This window comes from Manihot esculenta, chromosome 18, assembly GCF_001659605.2.
Source record: "Manihot esculenta cultivar AM560-2 chromosome 18, M.esculenta_v8, whole genome shotgun sequence".
NCBI lineage: Eukaryota > Viridiplantae > Streptophyta > Magnoliopsida > Malpighiales > Euphorbiaceae > Manihot > Manihot esculenta.
This window is the reverse complement of record NC_035178.2, coordinates 6,173,400-6,191,563: the sequence shown is the minus strand read 5'-3', so window position 1 is coordinate 6,191,563 and position 18,164 is coordinate 6,173,400. Positions and strand designations below refer to the sequence as shown.

Genomic DNA, 18,164 nt, shown 5'->3' with positions numbered 1-18,164 from the left:
TCTTACTGTTTAATTTTTTGCTTTCCACATTAAATAAATACATAATTAGGAAAATGATTGTTTGCCAAACCCGGCACTCAAGAGACTTGGGTAGGGTAGGAGGGAGAGAGAGAGATAGTAAAGAACGGCATTAAACAGAGTAATTAAGCATCTTATTCAAAGTAACCAAAATTTTAAAAATAATAGTAATAATAAATTAAATTATTATCAAGAAAAAAAAAATCTCCAATTTGTTTAATCCATGGTGCAGGCAGCCTGATTCCTTCTTTTAACTTTTCTTCTGCTTTTAAATTTAATATGTGGTGCTGCTTTCTTTCCCATATTAATATTTATAATTGTTTACAGTTTTGGTTAATTATCTTATTCAACTGCTGTACAATTTAACTGATTTTTCCAGCAATTCCCGGTTGTTGCCTGGAATTTCTTTCACCCTTGATCCATTCTTGTATATCTTGAAGGATGGAAGAGCTGTTACACTCTCTGACTTTGCTAAGTATGGATGATCCTCCACCTCCACCTGTAATCATCACACAATTTTTAACTTTATGAGTCAAGAAATTCCCCATATGTCAATGCAATTACAGTTTTTTCCTGAACTTGGGGAATATATAAAAGCCATAATTAGCGGTTTCTGGCAAACAAACCTTGAGAAAGTTGACAGATGGGAATCTCTTGCAGACTTGCTCCATCAGCTGCAACACTTGCCTGTGATTCTCTTTATTACAGAACAGCACCACTGACATTCCTGTCAAATGTCAATTATGCATAAAGGGCAAGTTAATGATTGACGACATCTCTGACTATGCATAAATTACTAGACCTTACCAGGCGAAGTTACAAAGTATCTAAAACGTTCATTACTGGAAATGAAGACCAAATTAGAACCGAATTTCAGGTCCTTGGTGTCTTCACCGCGTTGCTTCTTCAGCTGAATCTTGGCCTCAAACAAGGCCCTGCCTATCTCCTCATCTGCTGGACTTTCTCTTATCAACATCTCATAATCTTGAATTGAAGCTTCCCATCTTTCAAGCTGTCGCACAAAAATACAAGAATCAACCCAGATCAACAAATCATGGGAAATTAAAACAGTTAAAATTTACCTTGGCATTGCAATGAGCCCTCCTTAGCCTGGCCTTGCTGTAGTTAGGCTGAAACCTAAGAGCCGCAGTGCAGTCTTCCACAGCTTTTTCAAATTGGTGAAGCTTGGATCGACAAGCTGCTCGGTTGCATAGTAAAATTGAGTTATTAGGGTCATGTTCTAGCCCTTCATTGTATGCAATGCAGGCCTCTGAGTACTTGGATGCCTTGTACAGCAGGTTCCCACTCAGTCTTGCAGATGCTACAGCTCTAGCTGTTTTTACTACTGTGCTGACTTCCCTGTTGCTTGGATCGATTTGTGCTAATTGCTGAGCTGCCGCTACAGCGTCTTCAAACCTATCCACCGAAAAATCATGATCTTTATCATAATTCTATGGTGATTGTGTGTAAGCAACAATATGAATAACAAAAGCTTTCTAATGATTACACAAGGGAAAAATATTTCACATCTGAAAATAACAGAGCATATTACCATAGAAAACAAAATAGTTTTCACCAACCTGCCTGCAGCCATATACACCTGTGCTCCAATTATTAAGAGGTAAGAGGTGCCAGCCGAGCCAACGCACTTAGCGCAAGAATCAACGCTAAAACTCGGCGCCCGACGGTAGGATCTGTAGGCTTCCTCGTGTCTGTGCAGTCTTAGCAGGGCCTCGGCTTGCATTGCATATACCTTACAGTAAATAAAGAGCAGCCTGATTAAGCATGAAAATTCAAGTGACTACAAACAGCACAGGAATAAAAAATTTAGAAAAATAGCTAACCTCCGGAGATGAATCAGCACCAGAGGAGATTGCACAGTCGGTTTCCTTTACCAAAGTATTCCATTCTTTTAATTTTCGAGCTTGGATGCACCTGTTCAGGTGCTTCTGCAAGGCCTGAACTTGAGCAACGTCTTCAGAGTCAGCATGGGGACCTGATTGTTCGTAGTGATACAATGCTTTCTCCGCTTCTCCTAATCTGCATTACAATTAATTTTAAAAAAAAAACACACACAGAATTAACTCCAAAAATGATCATTTAGTACCTGAAATATAGTGTAGCCAAGCGGTGATGTGCTCTTTGATAAGAAGGATCAAGCCTGATTGCTTCTTTGCAGTCGGAGACTGCATCTGTAAGCCGACCTAGTCCTATCAAAGCAGCACTTCTATTGCTTCGATATGTTGCTTTACTCGAATCGAGAGCAATAGCTCGATCATAAAAAGCTAAGGCCTCTTCAAATCTACCCTGTTTGTACTTCTCATTTCCCATATTCTTCAGAACTTCAGGGTCCATTCTGCTTGTTAGGTTTTGACATTGTCGAAACTCGCCGCTGGACTGCCTCACGATGTTGCCCATAACACCATTACCTCCAAGTTTGCTATAGCTCTTTGTAGTTCTGGGCGTGGAGTTTGCTTTTTGAATATCCTTATGAAGGAAATCTGTAGTCTTTATTGTGGAATTAGAACCGTTATTACCTGCAACGTTCCCACTTCCCAGCTGCCTCAAGTTGCCCAACTCGCCTAATAGCATCACATTGTTCGAAGTAGCTCGAACCAGCGCTTTTTTATTAGATTGTTGATGATTAGTTGTGGTGCTTACACTAAGCTCTCTGGATTCACTTGCGGAGTCCTTCCTTAACTTTGCCTCAGTGGTCCGTAACAATTTTATTTGGCTCGAACCCGAAGATGATGTTGAGCTTCTTGCAGCATCTGAGGATTTTCTACTTTCATTCTTCTGATTAGAAGTTGAAGCTCTTGGAGCAACCAAACTATGCCTTCTTCTGTGTTTTTTACCTTCTTCTGGCAATGGTTTAGCCAGATTGGAGGTGTCAAGAATGGCAGCTTCAGATTTGCTTCTCTGCCTCTTGGAAACATGGACAGGAGGAAGCTTTTCCTTCAAGATATTGTTGCTGCTCTCTGCAGGCAGCGAATGTACAACTGTTTTCCTTTGCCAGAAGCTCCGGCGAGAGAAAATCCCTCCCATTAGACCACAACCCAGTTGGTCCTTCGTGGGACAATCAGCCATTTCTGCCTTGTTTTTTCCACTCCGAGTCTATTGCCTATTTAGATTGAGCTCTATAAAACAGAGTAATGCACAATTTGATCCAAACCCCAAAAAGGAAATGTTAAAAAAAGAATACTATTAATGTAAGCATGATGAAAGTGAAAAAAATTTCTAACACAAACAATTGAAGGAATGTGAAAGGAAATTGTAGAAGAGAGAGAGAGAGAGAGTTGATGATCAATGGCTTGAACATGAAGGGTTCAACGCTATGGGGCAACCTTACAGGAGGTGATTGTATATATAAAGTCACAAGTTCATAGAGTGGCTTCCAAGAAACTGACTTTGTCTCTTTTTTGAGATTTGAGCATTGAAATAGAGTTAGGGTGGCTGGACTTGAAAATTTTTGTGTACAAATAGGAAACATTCTGTTCATAATACATGTTACTGTTAAAATGGGCATATGCTACAAGCCTAAAATCCAAACAAAGAGGAGCTTCCATTGAAATCTTGCAACAACCACTTGGTCCTATGCTTGTCCAAAGGAACACTAAGGTAGCTGCATTAATTTCTCATTAAACTATGATAGGCTAATATTATTTTCTATTACTATATGACAAGTAGCTCTATCATAGCCCACCATTTCTTCAGTGTCATTATTGCAAATTCTTTTTATCTTATTTTAGCTCCTTCATAAACTATATTTACCTTCTAATAAATATAATTTACATGATATTAATAAATATAATTTACATAGCAGTATTCGATTCAAATCGAAAAAATTAACTGAATTAAATTAATTTAAAAATTCGGTTTGATTTTCAATTCAATTTGATTCGATTCAATTTTTAATTTCAAAAATTTTAGTTCGATTCAATTTTGATCAGAAAAAATTGAAAAAACCGAACTGAACCGATTAGTTTTAATAATATGTTATTTTCAAATAATATAGAGAAATTAAATCATATTAAGATTAAAATATTTTAATTAAATTTTAAATATTAAAAATAAAGTGTAAAAAATAAAAAATTTATTAAAAATTGAAACTGATCAAATTGAATTGAATCAAATCAGACCGATTCGATTCGGTTTTTGACCAAAGTCGATTTGATTCGATTTTCATAAATACTAAAATTTCAGTTTTTAGTTTATTTAGTTCGATTCAATTTTGAATCAAACTGACCAGATGCTCACCTACGTAGGATATATTCTAACAAAATAATATTTTTCTACCATCGTAATTTAATAAAATTAAAAATTTATAATAAATTTATATATAAAAAATAACTTCCTCTTTTAAAAATTAAAAAAAAATCATTTTCTTTTAAAATAATTTAATTTTTTTCTAATAAAATATTTTCATTAATATTTTTCTAAGCAATCACGTATCAAAAATATTTTTTTCGAAAACAAACAAAATCTTAACATTATCTATATATCATGAAATTTATATATTTAATAACCGGATGTATATATTTAAATACGTATAAGAATATCTCATGAATTTAGAAGTAAAAATATGTTTTCTATTAAAATATTAAAAATGAAAATAAAAGAAAGGATATAAAAGAGTGTGTAATGCTTTTTCCATTCCAATAAAAAGAAGGAATTTTCCAAAAAAAAAAAAAGGAAAATTCATTGCAATTATTTGTAGGTAACTTGCATTAGCTGGCTCTCACAATAAGTAATTGGAAATTTAATTTATTTTACACGTTTTGGTGTTGAATTCATTTTTCATTAGGTTTTCCACTATCAAAATAACATCATCTTATTATGAATTGATGTCAAGGGAAAGAAATTGACCTCTACAACCATCACATCCAATACATACGCCATAGCTGTTAACAACTGCTTCTCTTAGAATTACGCAAACATAATGAAAAACTTTGGTCCATTTTGTGATTGCAATTGGCGTACGCCTACTGCTTCTTTGTTTATTTTATCATATAAATTCTTTGAACTTGAATTTCATTTGATCAATTTGGGGTTGGAAACAAGCTAAATGTTTGGCATGGACCACATGACCAGCTGTGAGGATTGGTTTCTTAACCAATTTTTTAAGTTCCCCTCCAAAGTAACCTTCTCTTCTTTCCCTTTCTAGTCCTTTGAATTTTGGGTTGCTGGCTTAATGCTATCCAAAAGGTAAAAAGAATTCAAAGGAAGGAGACCATGCGTCCAAAACATGCCAATCCCAGCAGTCGGTGCCGGCTAATTACCCTCTTCTACTGCAATTTGACTTTCTGGTCATCCGATTGACTTCCGTTATATTGTTCACTTATAGAAGTTAAGGAAAACAGTTCGTTATTTTTTTTATAATTATCTCTAATTGAATGGTTGGAACTCGAAATCTTCTATTTTAGAAATTATTTCAATATCAATGAATTAAAGTTTATTTAGTTTGACAAAATGAAATTGAAAATGATTATAGCTATGGATGCTAAACCTTAAATGTCAACTTGTGAGGTTATGATACCAATCACGTGATGTGATTAAGGATTTGCTTAAGAGTCATTTTAAGAAGGTCAACTAAATTAAAAACAAAATCTTAAACATCCAATGATGGATGCTAGATTTTGCTAGCTGGTTAATCTCCGATTGAGAACATGTTTGCTTTATCTTTTAAATGGAAAGAGCACCGAAATAAATATCTAAATTAGTAGAAATTTAATCTTAATTTTTGCTTTTCAAAATAATTAATTGAATTTTTTTTTTCGTTTTCACTTCAATTCTTTATGTTGTTTAATATAATAATAATTAAAATTTTATTGTAACTTAATTAGTGAAATGAAATCCACTCAATTCTCATTCTTCACTTGCAGACAAAATGAGAAACTTCTCCGATTCCCTGGTATTCCGTCTTTAGCTGCAGCCTGCTGTAGATAGAGAAGAAGAGAATGGGTTATGATTTATGAAACACAGATTTGGGTAGTTGCTGAAGCATGTATACCCAACATCTGAAATCAAAATCAAAACCATTGTGTTCAGTTGAAGCTGCTCTCGAGCCGAAATCAGAAGCAAATCAGAAACTGCCGAAGTTACAGCTCAAAACCGGACTCTAGCTATGTCTACACAAAATGTACAAAATCCTTTATTAAAAAAGATGGTCAAATTTTACGACTTAAAAGGAAAGCGGATTGGGGTTGGGCACGATTCTTCTGCCTGTGTTTGTCTCTACTAAATCTCCAATTTTTGGGCAGACAGCAGCGAAATTGCTTACCAATTACCAATACTTGTCAACAAAAATGGGGTGCCATCATGCCAGTTAGACCATTTTCTGGTGGTTGCCAGATTATCCACGTTTGCCATTATTTTGTTAATTTAGAAATCCGACCTACCATTTCTCTAGGGCAATATTAATAATAGAATCTTACTTCATCTATGAAAATTCCCTTTCAATTTTGGGTATGCAATTAGAGTTTATTAATGTCAATAAAAATCCAAACTTGTCGCGTATGATCTACAAGAAAATTAGGAAATCATATGATCCATTTGAATTAGTTAAATCATCCTTGGTTTTTTAATTAATTCTCATTGATACCGTGCTCTTGCTTAATTGCTGTCTGTCTTGCATTATGTTTTTTAGATAAATTTATAATTTAATTTTTGGGTATTGTATTATTAACAAGTCAATACTTACGATTAAAACGTTTTTATATTTTCTCTCTATCAACGAAATAGTCCTTTCATCTATTTTTACCATTAAAAATATATCAAAATACCAAATTACTCCCTTTCTTCTCATTCTCCTCCTCTTTTTTCTTCATTGATTCTTCCTCCTTTTCTTCTTCATTGATTCTTCCTCCTCTTCTTCTTTTTTGCTTCTTTGTTTTCTTCTTCTTTAATTCTTTTTCAATTTTTTTTATTCTTCTTGTTTAAAAAGAAAGAGGAGACATTTTTCTTCTTTTTCTTTTTTTTTCGTCGTCATCTTCTTCTTCTTTCCTTCTTTTTTTTCTTTTTCTTTCTTCTTCTTCATCATTATCATCTTCTTCTTCTTCTTTTCTTCTTTTTTTCCTTCTTTTTTTCGAGGAGAAAGAGGCGATTTTTCTTTTTTTTCTTTCTTCTTTTTCTTCATCATTATCATCTTCTTCTTTTTTTTTCTTCTTTTTTGAGGAGGAGGAGGCAATTTTTCTTCTTTTTCTTCTTGTTCTTCTTTTTATTCATCATCATCATCTTCTTCTTCTCCTTCTTCTTTTTCTTCTTCTTCTTTCTTCTTCATCATCATCATCATCTTCTCCTTCTTTTTTTTCTTCTTTTTTAACAAGGAAGAGATGAGAAGTAGGAGGAGGAAGGACTATTTTATTGATGAAAAGAAACTATAAGAACGTTCTAATAGATATGAGAAAAGATAAGAACGTTTTAATAGATTTCTGAAAATATAAGTACTAATTTAATAATAATAATAATATCCAAAAACTAAATAAAAGATTTTATTTGAGAATAAAATTAAATTTTAAAAATTTTCTCTCTCATTATTTATTTATTTTTAATGAAAAAGATAATAGAATAACTATTTCGTTGACAGAAAGAAAAGATAAAGACGTTTTAATAGATTTCTAAAAATGCAGAAACTGATTTATTAACAATGATAATATTTAAAAATTAAATAGTAAATCTCCATTTTCTTTAATTTACTCTTGCATCACAATCAGTTTTTTATTTAGAGGGCAGAATTAAATTTTTGATTTATTAATTACACTGTTGACTGATAAAAGATTGTTTTTTAACTGTGAAAATTATTCAATGAATAGTTGGTAAAAAATATTTTAATTTGTTAACAAATTTGACTTGTTAATTAAAAATAATTACAATGTTTAGTTTTGTAAATTAATGACCTAAAATTAAAAATTCATCCATCTTATCTCCAATCTAATTTTCCTAAAACAGTTATGAGAAGTTAATTCAATTAAAATTATAGATTAAATAAAATAAATGACATAGTTCTAACTTTTTATGATTAAAAAAATTAATCTAAATATTATTTTCAGCAAAGTAGAGATTCAACAATAGCAATAAATTAATTATGAAAAGAAACTATAAAATTACAAGTTAATAAAAAGATATATATGAGAGAATAATGCTATAAAATTACAAGTTTAATAATTTAAATATTAAAAAGTATAAGTTGGTGATTGTAAATTTATTTAAAAAGAAAAGCAGTAAAATGGAAATGACTGAAAAGAAAGGGCTAAACAGCAATGATAATTTAGGAAGAATGTGCTTTTTCTTGGAGTTTATATAAAAATAACTAAGGGGAAAAAAAGAAAGGAGTATCGTAAGTGTAAATGAAAGTTATAAAAGGTGGGACAATAAAGACAACAGTGGGGCAATACTCCATAGTGTAATCATTGGCGGAGAGACCATAAACGAATTAAATCAGAAATACATGGAAAATATAATCTAATTAATTCAAATAAATTCAAATCGACCCAGACTTGTTGTATTGCCCTGGAACTTTTCTCTCTGGGATGACCTTTCAGTCAATGTGGAGCCATTTTACCATTTCGGATATGATTTCTCAGTGCCGGCCGGCTACCTCATAAAGTTCTCTCTTTGCATAGTCGGCAACCACCAGATAAGTTGTAGTTATAGCATCAACCATGTACCGACAAAGAAAATCTTTTCATAAAGTCCTATAACATTCCAAAGCAAATGCCAAATACAAATTAATAGTAATATAAGATGAAGAATTAATAATAGAGTTCTTTTTTTTTTTTTCTCAATATTATTGATATAGCCTTGGGATTCAAGCCTTAAACAGGGGATGAAGGAAAGCAAAGGAAAACAAAAGGATGGGTAGATGGAGCGGAAAGGACTGCACGTGCATTTGACGTAAAGGAAAACATGTGATCACGTGATCCAACGCCCAAACTAGCTTCAGAAATAAGCATATTTATTTATTTAGTTCTCATTGGGATCAGCCTCTCAACAAGACATTCTGGCTTATGCTCGCTCGCTCGCTTCTCTGCATGCACATCAACTCCTTAATTATTCTTAATCTCTTTCAATTAATAATACAAATTAACATTATCCTTTACATTTCACACAAAATCTGCTATAATCTGGAATGGTGTAAATAATTAATTTTTTTAAAAATAAAAATTAAATCGAATTAAAAAATAAAAAATTAAATTAAAGTTTTAAATTAATTAAATTTAATTAATTTTTTTCAATTTGAACTCTAACACTGCTTATTTATAATTTAAAGACGGTACTTCACGAGAATCTTTGCCATCAAGTTGGTGGCCGCCATTCTAGCTTTTGAGCTCCTTGGGCTTCTGGGCCTGGGCCATCTTGTTTAGATCTTGGAATTTGTTTTTAGCCTTATATTCTTCTTATCCTTTAGGCATTTAGCCCATTAATACTATATTTACTTTTGACATTCACGTGTACATATATATACACAAGCCATGCTTTGTTTTTAAAAAATTTTAACTGAAAAATGTAAATAAAAAAGTTTTGAAAAAAATAAATTATCTAAAAGTAAATAGTATATATTAAAAATAATAACGACTCTAAATTTTTTCTTTTTTTCATGAAAACTCTCTCACTAATATTTTGAAATTAACGATTAATTCGATGAATAAACGAGGAATAAGGAACATCACTAACCATTCAACGTTGAAACATTCAATCTTCATGTGTACTTGAAATTTCAACAGCTAATTACAGTACATTATTAATATTTTATAAAGATAATTTTTAAACTGAAATTCATAATTTCTTAGATTAGGTATATGACCAAAAAAAAGATATTTGAAAATAATATCAAACCTCAAATATTCTACATGTCAAACATTTATCACAATCCTTTCTTTGATTTTGATGCATTAGTCACATTAATTTAAATATAACTCTTCTTTTAGGAATTAGACAAAAGGGAAATTTAAATTAAAGGAGAATCTTGCAATTCTATCTGACCCATTAATAAATATCCGAATTATTGAGAATAAAAAATAATTAATAATTAAAATTTTGAAATTTAATAAAATTTATAATATAATTTTTATTTTAAATTTTTAGTAATAATTTCATCTTTAAATTTTTATTCAATTAACAAATTAATTTTTTTTAAATAAAATTAATCTTTAAAATGTGGGAGGCCTTGAATTCAAATTATAGTATGAACCACTTTTAAAATTTGTGAAAAATATTTTACTCTTTTAATGTGTATATAAATTCGAACCAATCGAAGCAATTCTGTAGCATTTTCTGCGTAGAGTGGATCAAAGTTAAAATCGAATCAATTCTATAACATTTTCTGCGTAGAGTGGATCAAAGTTAAAATTGAATCAATTCTATAACATTTTCTGCGTAGAGTAGGTCAGTAGTTATGGGGAAGAGTTTAATAGTCATATTGCTATATTTTAAATAATTTAAGTCTGATAACAGTTGAGTATCAGATATCTAAATCACAGTTGAGTCCACGAAAGAAGATCAGGTTACAATCCTATGAAAACCCAACACGTTGGTCCATCCATATAAGCGTGTTTCAGACTCCGCGCTAGCAGAATGGATATAGTAGAGTTTGGACACAACTGAGAGAGATCCAACTCAACTGACTTAATGGGTCTGTGGAATAATAAACTCTTATACATTTGGAATCATGTCGTTAAATAAATTAAATGACTACCTGATAATGAAAAAATATACATTACGTCCGTACATACAGTATTTCATAATAACGATATGTTGTACTGTAGTAGAGTAGCAGTTACACGATATTGGAGAATAAAAAAATAAAAAAAATATATATATAAATTATTTGGGCTCAGTTTACACATATTCTAATTCAATTTTCTATTGAATTTCAAAACATTAAGTTTTATTTACGAAGAAAATATTTTTTTTAAATATATAAATATAATTTAATAATAATAATTTGACTTATTTTCTTCATAGTAATTTGAATTCATTTAAAAAATACCAAATTGTTAAAGAATTAGAAACTAAGGGCCAAAAAAACAAAAGACACGCATAATTAGCTTAACCACCGAGCAACTTGAAACCCTTGTCTCCCAACAAGCCGAACATAGGCGTGGGGCTAACCTAAGTAATAGAGCTAGCGTACAACCGAAAAATTAAAGGAATTTAATTCACTGACTTTTTTTTCTAAAGATATATTTTATAAAAATGATTATTTTAATTTTATTCAATTTTGAGAAATTTTTAAATAGTTTAATTTAATTAAATTTATATGTAATTTAAATTTAAATCATTAACCACACGTTTCACAAAAATAACTAGAAGAAAATAAAATAACACATTTAAAACACTTAAAAATATATATTCAATTCAATTATAAATACATTTAAATAAAATTTTCATAATTTTAGTTAATATATTAAATTAAATTTCAACTGAAAATCAATCGAATATATCCAAAATCAACTATCAATGATTAATTAATACAACCAATGTTTTGAAAGTATAGGATAAAAGAATTTGGATGGCTAGGCTAGCTATCCATCAGAATTCCAAAGTATCATTAACATTCAGTTTGATCCCTTTTTTCTAAATAAAGAATGAAATTAATTAGAACAAAGCATCGATCAAGAAAGTAAATGTAAAAGGGTATCAAAGATTATGTAAAGATTACAGCATCAGAGCACAGCATTGTTCTTTCTTCATATTCTTTTTTGCATTTTTTATTTAATTTATTTAAATTTTTTATATATATGGTAAAAGATTCTCTGATTTCGATCAATTATAACTTGGATTTTATTTCCTTGGCTCTGAGCTCTGACTTGGTCAAAGGCTGAGGTTTGGTTTTAGAGTTGCTGGTATATCATCATCATGCCACCACTAGCTTTGCTATATTCATTCAATTCGATATGACTAAATGTATATCCTCTTCCTTCAATTATTTTAAATTCATTTACTACAGTTTTATTTTTATTAATTTATTAAAAAATTAAACTTTTTTCATAATTAAAAGTATTTTTTTATTCAATTGACTCTAATTTGCATTTGTGGTTTTGAATTCGTTAATGTCGATGATTTTCTTTTGAAGATTGAGTTTGATTCAAATTTAATTTGAAATAGCGTGGTCATATTTTGATACGTGTTCTTAGTCGGCAATATTCAACCGTCCTTTTCTAGTTTTGGAATTGTACGTAGTTGGTCCAGATTGCTTTATTGTGGCTTACTCTTTGGCACTCTTCCCTAGCTTTTGCTGCTTTCTTTCTGGTTTGTTTGTTCTATTCGTTTCGATTTTCATGCTGCAGCCGAAGTTTGAGGGGATGCAATCGAAAGTCATCAGCTGCTTTACTGGGTTAAGGAGCCTACTCAAAAAATGAAGAATGCCTAATCAAACATTACTTAAAAAAGGCAACAAAGAAGAAAAATTTGAGCCAACCAAACAAAAAACTAAACAAGGGAACAATGTAACCAAAACCCAAAAACAAACAAAACCAAAGTCAATTCCTCAAGGACCTGTTTAAAGAAAATCTGAACCAGAATAAATTTACTTTTTTCTGAGAGATCTCAAGTATCAGGAAGCAGCAGTTTGCTCTCGTTCGTTCTTTGTTCAAATTAAGAAGTCTATTTATCTGAACACAATTTTGAAGATTGAATGAAGATATAAGATGAGTTGGAGTTGAAGTGTCATCAACAGGCTTATAAGGGATGCCAATTCGGACCCATTACGTGGAGGTCTTGATCTTTCCAAGAATTCCATATTAACATCAGACATAGCGCAATTCTCTCAAAAGGATGGGCAACAGCCGAAGATCATCACAAAGCAAACCTACATATGAGAGGCCACAACGAGAAGAGAAAAGGTATACAGGTTTTTGCAGTAAACTGGAAATTACGATTATTTGGCTTAAATTTACTTGCCTTGGCTTCTTTTTTTTTTTTTTGTTGAGAGTCCATTTATTTCCCTCTCTTTATCATTATCTACAGTAAAATTGTACTGTGCTTATTATAAATAAATAAAAGATAGGTGGGGTAAGAGAATTAGTAGGAAGAAGAAAAATAAATAGGTTGAGACTGTTTTGTGATTGAAAATAAAGAAAAACGAGACAAGATTTCAGGATAAAAAAGATTTAATTAATTCAGTAAGTTAAAATTGCCACATAGGTCTTATATTGATGACTCCCTTTATGAGCACGATTCACCTTTTGTGTTAATTATGTTACTCTTATGTTTAAATTATTATAGATTTTAATAATTAAAACATATATATATATATATACATAATTAATTTTATATGATTAATTAAAGAAAAACAAAAAAATACCCACTAATCATAAAATAGTAATATTATTATAACATGACAAAGTTGCATTCGTCCTGCAAGAATCCATGAAGTGTTTGTGTGTAAATGGTGGTTTTCTCTGAGAGTGACAGTCAGTTCTCTCGGACAAAAGAATTATTCATCATATGTATTTTCCAAGTGTGAACTCAAAAGAGAATTTTTATGGCGGTGGAAAATGAATTTGTTCATTTCTTTCTTGTATTTTTTAGCCCATAAGCATACGCACAACTTGTTAGCTTTATACTCATCGTTGAAAAAAAAAATGCTGTATTTTTTGTTTTCTTTGGAATCTTTTCCCTGTATTTCTGAACTTTAATTTCACATCATTTTCTTCCTTTCACATTCATAACCGATTAGCCAACCCCCATATCTCTCTCTCTCACTCATTCACTTTGAGTTTGACCTGTTGCCAGCCACCGGCAACTCTCGACTCCAATGGAGACCCCACCCTGCACTGATCTCTTAGTGGCAACATTTGTTGAGTCTTCTCTTCTTACTTGCAGCTAAAAGCTTAAATAACCTACCGTCTTCTTTCATTTTCTCTTTTTCTTCTTCAAAAACCCTAATCCAAGCCATACACTGGCTCTCTCTAGGACGAAGAAGAGAGACAGAGAGAGAAAGAGAGGGGCTCACAATCTCACACATATGCCCTTAGCTTTTACAATTCAACCTCCTTTTGTTGTTTGGTGTTCTGCTTTTCTCTCTGGCCATCATCATCAAGATCTGTGCGCAATTTTGCTTTTCTTTTCACAGAAACTTTTGTTGATAGTGCAAGACAAGGAAGAGATTGCATCCCGTTCAGATCAGGCTTTAAAAGATATGGGAACTTTCTTTAAAGCTGATTTAGAAGATATATGCAAGTTAATTCTTCAGTTTTCAGTTTAGTTTGTTGATGGGTTCTTTTGCAGCGTCCCCATGATTGCTCTTCCGTCTCTGCAACTTGGCGACTAGATATCAACATCTCCTTTTCAGGTTCCGCCATCAAAAACCAATTTCTTGATCTTTTTTTCCTTTAAATATAAGTTATGGATTCTGGCAGTAGTGGTAGTATTCAATCATCAAGTGGTGGTGAAGAGTATGATTCAAGGCCGGAGTCGCTCCCAGCTTTCTTGAATCCTTCTAGCCACTTCGGACCTTTATCTTCAAACCCACAACACCAGCCTTCTCTTCTTCCTCACCACCAACATGCCACTTTGTTTGATCCTTCACCAAACTTTTTCCATGCTTTCTCTCAGTCGCCAGCAAACCCAAATCCCGGTACTTCACTACTAAATCTCGACGTGGTTCGGCCACGAGGCCTAAGATCTGACCCGGATTGCACCGACCTTAATTGCAACCTTCTAGGTTCTTCAGCATCATCAAGCCAATCAATCTTAGGGGCTCAAGGTTCAAATCAAGGTCCGCTTCCATCGATGCAATTGCGCTCCGTACAATACAATGGAGTTCGGTCTTCTTCTCCTTCTGATCAAACCCATGTAGTGGCCCGAAATCCCAAGAAACGAACGAGGGCATCCAGAAGGGCACCCACTACAGTTCTCACCACGGACACGTCCAATTTTCGAGCAATGGTACAAGAGTTCACTGGGATCCCAGCACCACCAATTTCAGGCTCGCCATATCCTCGAAGGCTCGATCTTTTTGGCATAGTTGGATCGAATATGAGGTCTGGCCATCTGGAAACAATGGGCTCACTTAACCCTTTACGTCCCTCGGCTCAGAAGGTTCATCAACAATCTCCATTTTTATTATCCTCCTCCTCCTCATCATCTTCTTTGTCTTCCTCTTTACTGTTGAACAATACTGTGGTTAATGCTACTAATACTGCTACTACTACCGTCAATAATAACAACACAATGACCTTATCCACTCCAGCTACAACTAGTACTTTCAATCCAGCTAGTTCTATTAACTATCAACTGGCTTCTGAGTTAGGCCTCTCTAAACAACCTCAATCTATGTTAAACATGCAAAACCAAATGCTCTCGTTTCAGTCACTTTTACAGCCTCCTAATCTTCACCCATCACTTAATCTCCCTGGTTTGGGTGCAAAGTCTCAAGCAAGCATCCCCTTTCATTCGCTTGATGAACTGGGTATGAGCCATGGGCAAATTAATGTGAACCTGAGTGGATTATCAAGTCATGAAACAACAGAAGGGATGCGACTGAGAAATGATGGAGCAGGACCGAACAACAATGGGAACCAAGATCACTTGAGGTGTTTCGATAGCTGTAAGTTAAACTACTCAACTCCATCGGATTTTCACCATGACAAAGGTCTGGAGAATGTTCCTCCCAGAGGTGAAGGTACAGTGGATTCATGGATTTGCCCTGCAGAATAGGAAACGAAATGGCTAGTTTGAGGAAGTAGATCATTGATCATCAGTAAATGTTTTGCAGCAACAAATTAACCATGATCAAAACAGTAGTATGTTGTTGGCGATCATGATCATCATGCTAAGATTCTGTTTTTAACCTCAGGCTCACCGCTCCTTTGGTTTAGTTTACAGCATCATATATCATCTATTTCTTTCTTTCTTCCTTGTTTCTAATAAAAATGAACAAGAATTTTAGTATCAAATTATGAGACGTGTAGATATCTCCTTTCTTCTTTATAATTGGCATTACACATCATTATTATAATTTTTTTTTCAGTTTTTTCTTTGCAACTGTTACTTTTCTTTGCTTAGTTTGAGAATTTAGTTCACTGAAAGCTAATTAATATAACCTAACTTATACATTTGTGGCAAACAAAATTTAATTTTAATTATTAAAATAAAAAATAATACAACCATAACCTAAATATGCAAAGTTTTCTTTCTCGTACCATATACCCATTGGAAGAAAAAGTAGAGGTCGGTGCTGTGTTCTTAAAGGTCTTGTCTGCTTCGAAGGATTTACTGCTAATTAATTAATGAGTGGTCCAATTCTTGCTTTTCTTGAAAACTAAGTTCCATTTTCCTAAAATTGAAACTGCAGTGTATGGGCAATTAAAAACTTAAAATCCCAAGGAAAATCGTCAAATACACTGTCGTATTACGTATTAATTTGCAACTTCTCCATTGAAAAATCATTCCTATACATTATCTAATTTCATCTTTTGATTTTGCATTTTTTGTATATAATAAAAAGAGTGATTAGCGGCTAAGATTAAGGGAATCCTTACCTGCCGCAATCATAAACTACAAGTTAAAAACTCCCCATTATTGTTTTCTTTTACATTTGATTGTGATTATTTAATTCTAAATATATATATTTTTTGCTATTTGTTGAAAGATGCCCACTAAGAAGGCAGGGTTCATAAGTGTTAAGTTTTAGAAAAACATGTGCATATTGTCTTCCTTGCTCACCCAGCTTCAGACCAATCTCATTATCACTCTTTTAAGACAAAAAAAAAATGAAATTTAATATTCCAAATTAAGCATGTATAAGTATATATTAATATAAGTAGATATGATGAATCCAAAAGCATGAATAATTATTTAATCAAATCGTTAAATATGATGAGCTCGTCATCCACACAAGCCTTTTTGATTTGTTGAGATTAGATAAGGATATATATTACGTGTCTCATTTGTGGTCGTTTCAGCATTTTCTTTTTTAAATTGCAGCATATTTGGCAAAATGCCACCCACTATTTGTTTAATAAGAAAATGCCTGAAAAATATGCATAATTTCTTTAATAATTAATTATTTTATTAATTTAGTGTAAGGGAACTAAAAAATTAAATTAATAAAAAATATTTTTTAATTAAAAAAACATTTTAAGAAAAATATTTTTTTTCAAAAAAAAATCATTCAAAAAATCATTTTATATATCTTGAAAATCTTATTACAATTTCAATATATAAATTTATTAATATATTTTATTTTTAAATTAAAATTAAATAATAAAAAATAAGTTATTTTATTAAAAAATATTTTAAATATTTTTCAAATATAAATTAAAAATAATAATAATTTTTAATCTCAATATTTAAGATAATTAATATTTCTATCCTTTTATTTTGATAGTCTAACATTTAATTTCATCATTTTCTATTCTGTCCAAACTTATAGTCTTTTTTTCTAAAATAATTTATTGGGACACACGAATAGATAAAATTGACTCTAACTAACAAATTTCGATTTCAAAATTTCTCTCTCAAAATTTTCTCTCCATTTGCAAGTTGATCAAGAAAATTTCAATTTGACGTGAATTAAAGAGTAAGTTCATTAATAAAATTTCCATTTGACTGTGTTAGAAAGGATTGCATTAACAATTAAAGAAGGGAACCACCACAGAATTGCCAAACTGAGCAATGATCTTTAGAAAAAACAGCTCAATGAAGTTTCACATCAAACAGTATAGGTAGAGATAACAACTCAATGAAATTAATTACTTAATACCAAACATTTCATGCAGAGATTAAAAAACTATAAAAAGAATCATCATTATTTTTAAAATATTTAAAGTTCATCATAAAATAACCGAAGAGAACATGAAGAGCTATCTAATTTTTCATAATATCAAGATAATTTCCCAGGTGAATAGATCTCGTTGGTTGGACTCCTGAAACTATTCTCTTCCTATAAATTAAATCTTCCAACATAATCAAAAAGCCGCACAAAAAAAATATTTAAAATTAAATTTTAAAATAATTTCAACATAGTAAAACAAAATTCAACCACTTATTTATCTTAAAATGAAACAAAATTAAAATATATATATATTCAGCTGCTAAACCAAAGTTGATGTAATTTTAGTAATTTAAAGAATATAAAAATAATGATAGAGAATTAGTGTTCTCTAAGAATGAGATATTGGAGTGGCAACGAAAATCAGCAG

At 31.6% G+C, this 18,164-nt stretch overlaps 2 protein-coding genes across 2 annotated transcripts; one reads left to right on the top strand and one right to left on the bottom strand.

Annotated features, from left to right (window-relative positions):
• Positions 1-130: 130 nt before the first annotated feature.
• Positions 131-3,457, bottom strand: LOC110605894 (TPR repeat-containing thioredoxin TTL1). The gene is made up of 7 exons (XM_021744570.2): positions 2,126-3,457; positions 1,863-2,058; positions 1,599-1,771; positions 1,101-1,434; positions 826-1,030; positions 645-745; positions 131-517 (listed from the first exon to the last, which is right to left on the bottom strand). Exons 1-7 carry the CDS (start codon positions 3,103-3,105, stop codon positions 365-367), a joined length of 2,142 nt encoding a protein of 713 aa, XP_021600262.2. The 5' UTR covers positions 3,106-3,457; the 3' UTR covers positions 131-364.
• A 10,212-nt stretch (positions 3,458-13,669) lies between these two features.
• On the top strand, positions 13,670-15,917 carry LOC122722550. The gene has a single exon (XM_043953675.1). It carries the CDS (start codon positions 14,365-14,367, stop codon positions 15,676-15,678), a length of 1,314 nt encoding a protein of 437 aa, XP_043809610.1. The 5' UTR covers positions 13,670-14,364; the 3' UTR covers positions 15,679-15,917.
• The last annotated feature ends 2,247 nt before the right edge of the window (positions 15,918-18,164 follow it).

What these genes read in the sequence shown, in the direction of transcription:
- LOC110605894 (XM_021744570.2), bottom strand. Translation starts at nt 3,105, where the DNA reads ATGGCTGATTGTCCCACGAAGGACCAACTGGGTTGTGGTCTAATGGGA. An exon ending in GTGTATATGGCTGCAGGCAG is followed by an intron (nt 1,435 to 1,598) that starts GTTGGTGAAAAC and finishes TTCGGTGGATAG; the next exon opens with GTTTGAAGACGCTGTAGCGG. An exon ending in CATCTGTCAACTTTCTCAAG is followed by an intron (nt 518 to 644) that starts GTTTGTTTGCCA and finishes TGATGATTACAG; the next exon opens with GTGGAGGTGGAGGATCATCC.
- LOC122722550 (XM_043953675.1), top strand. Translation starts at nt 14,365, where the DNA reads ATGGATTCTGGCAGTAGTGGTAGTATTCAATCATCAAGTGGTGGTGAA.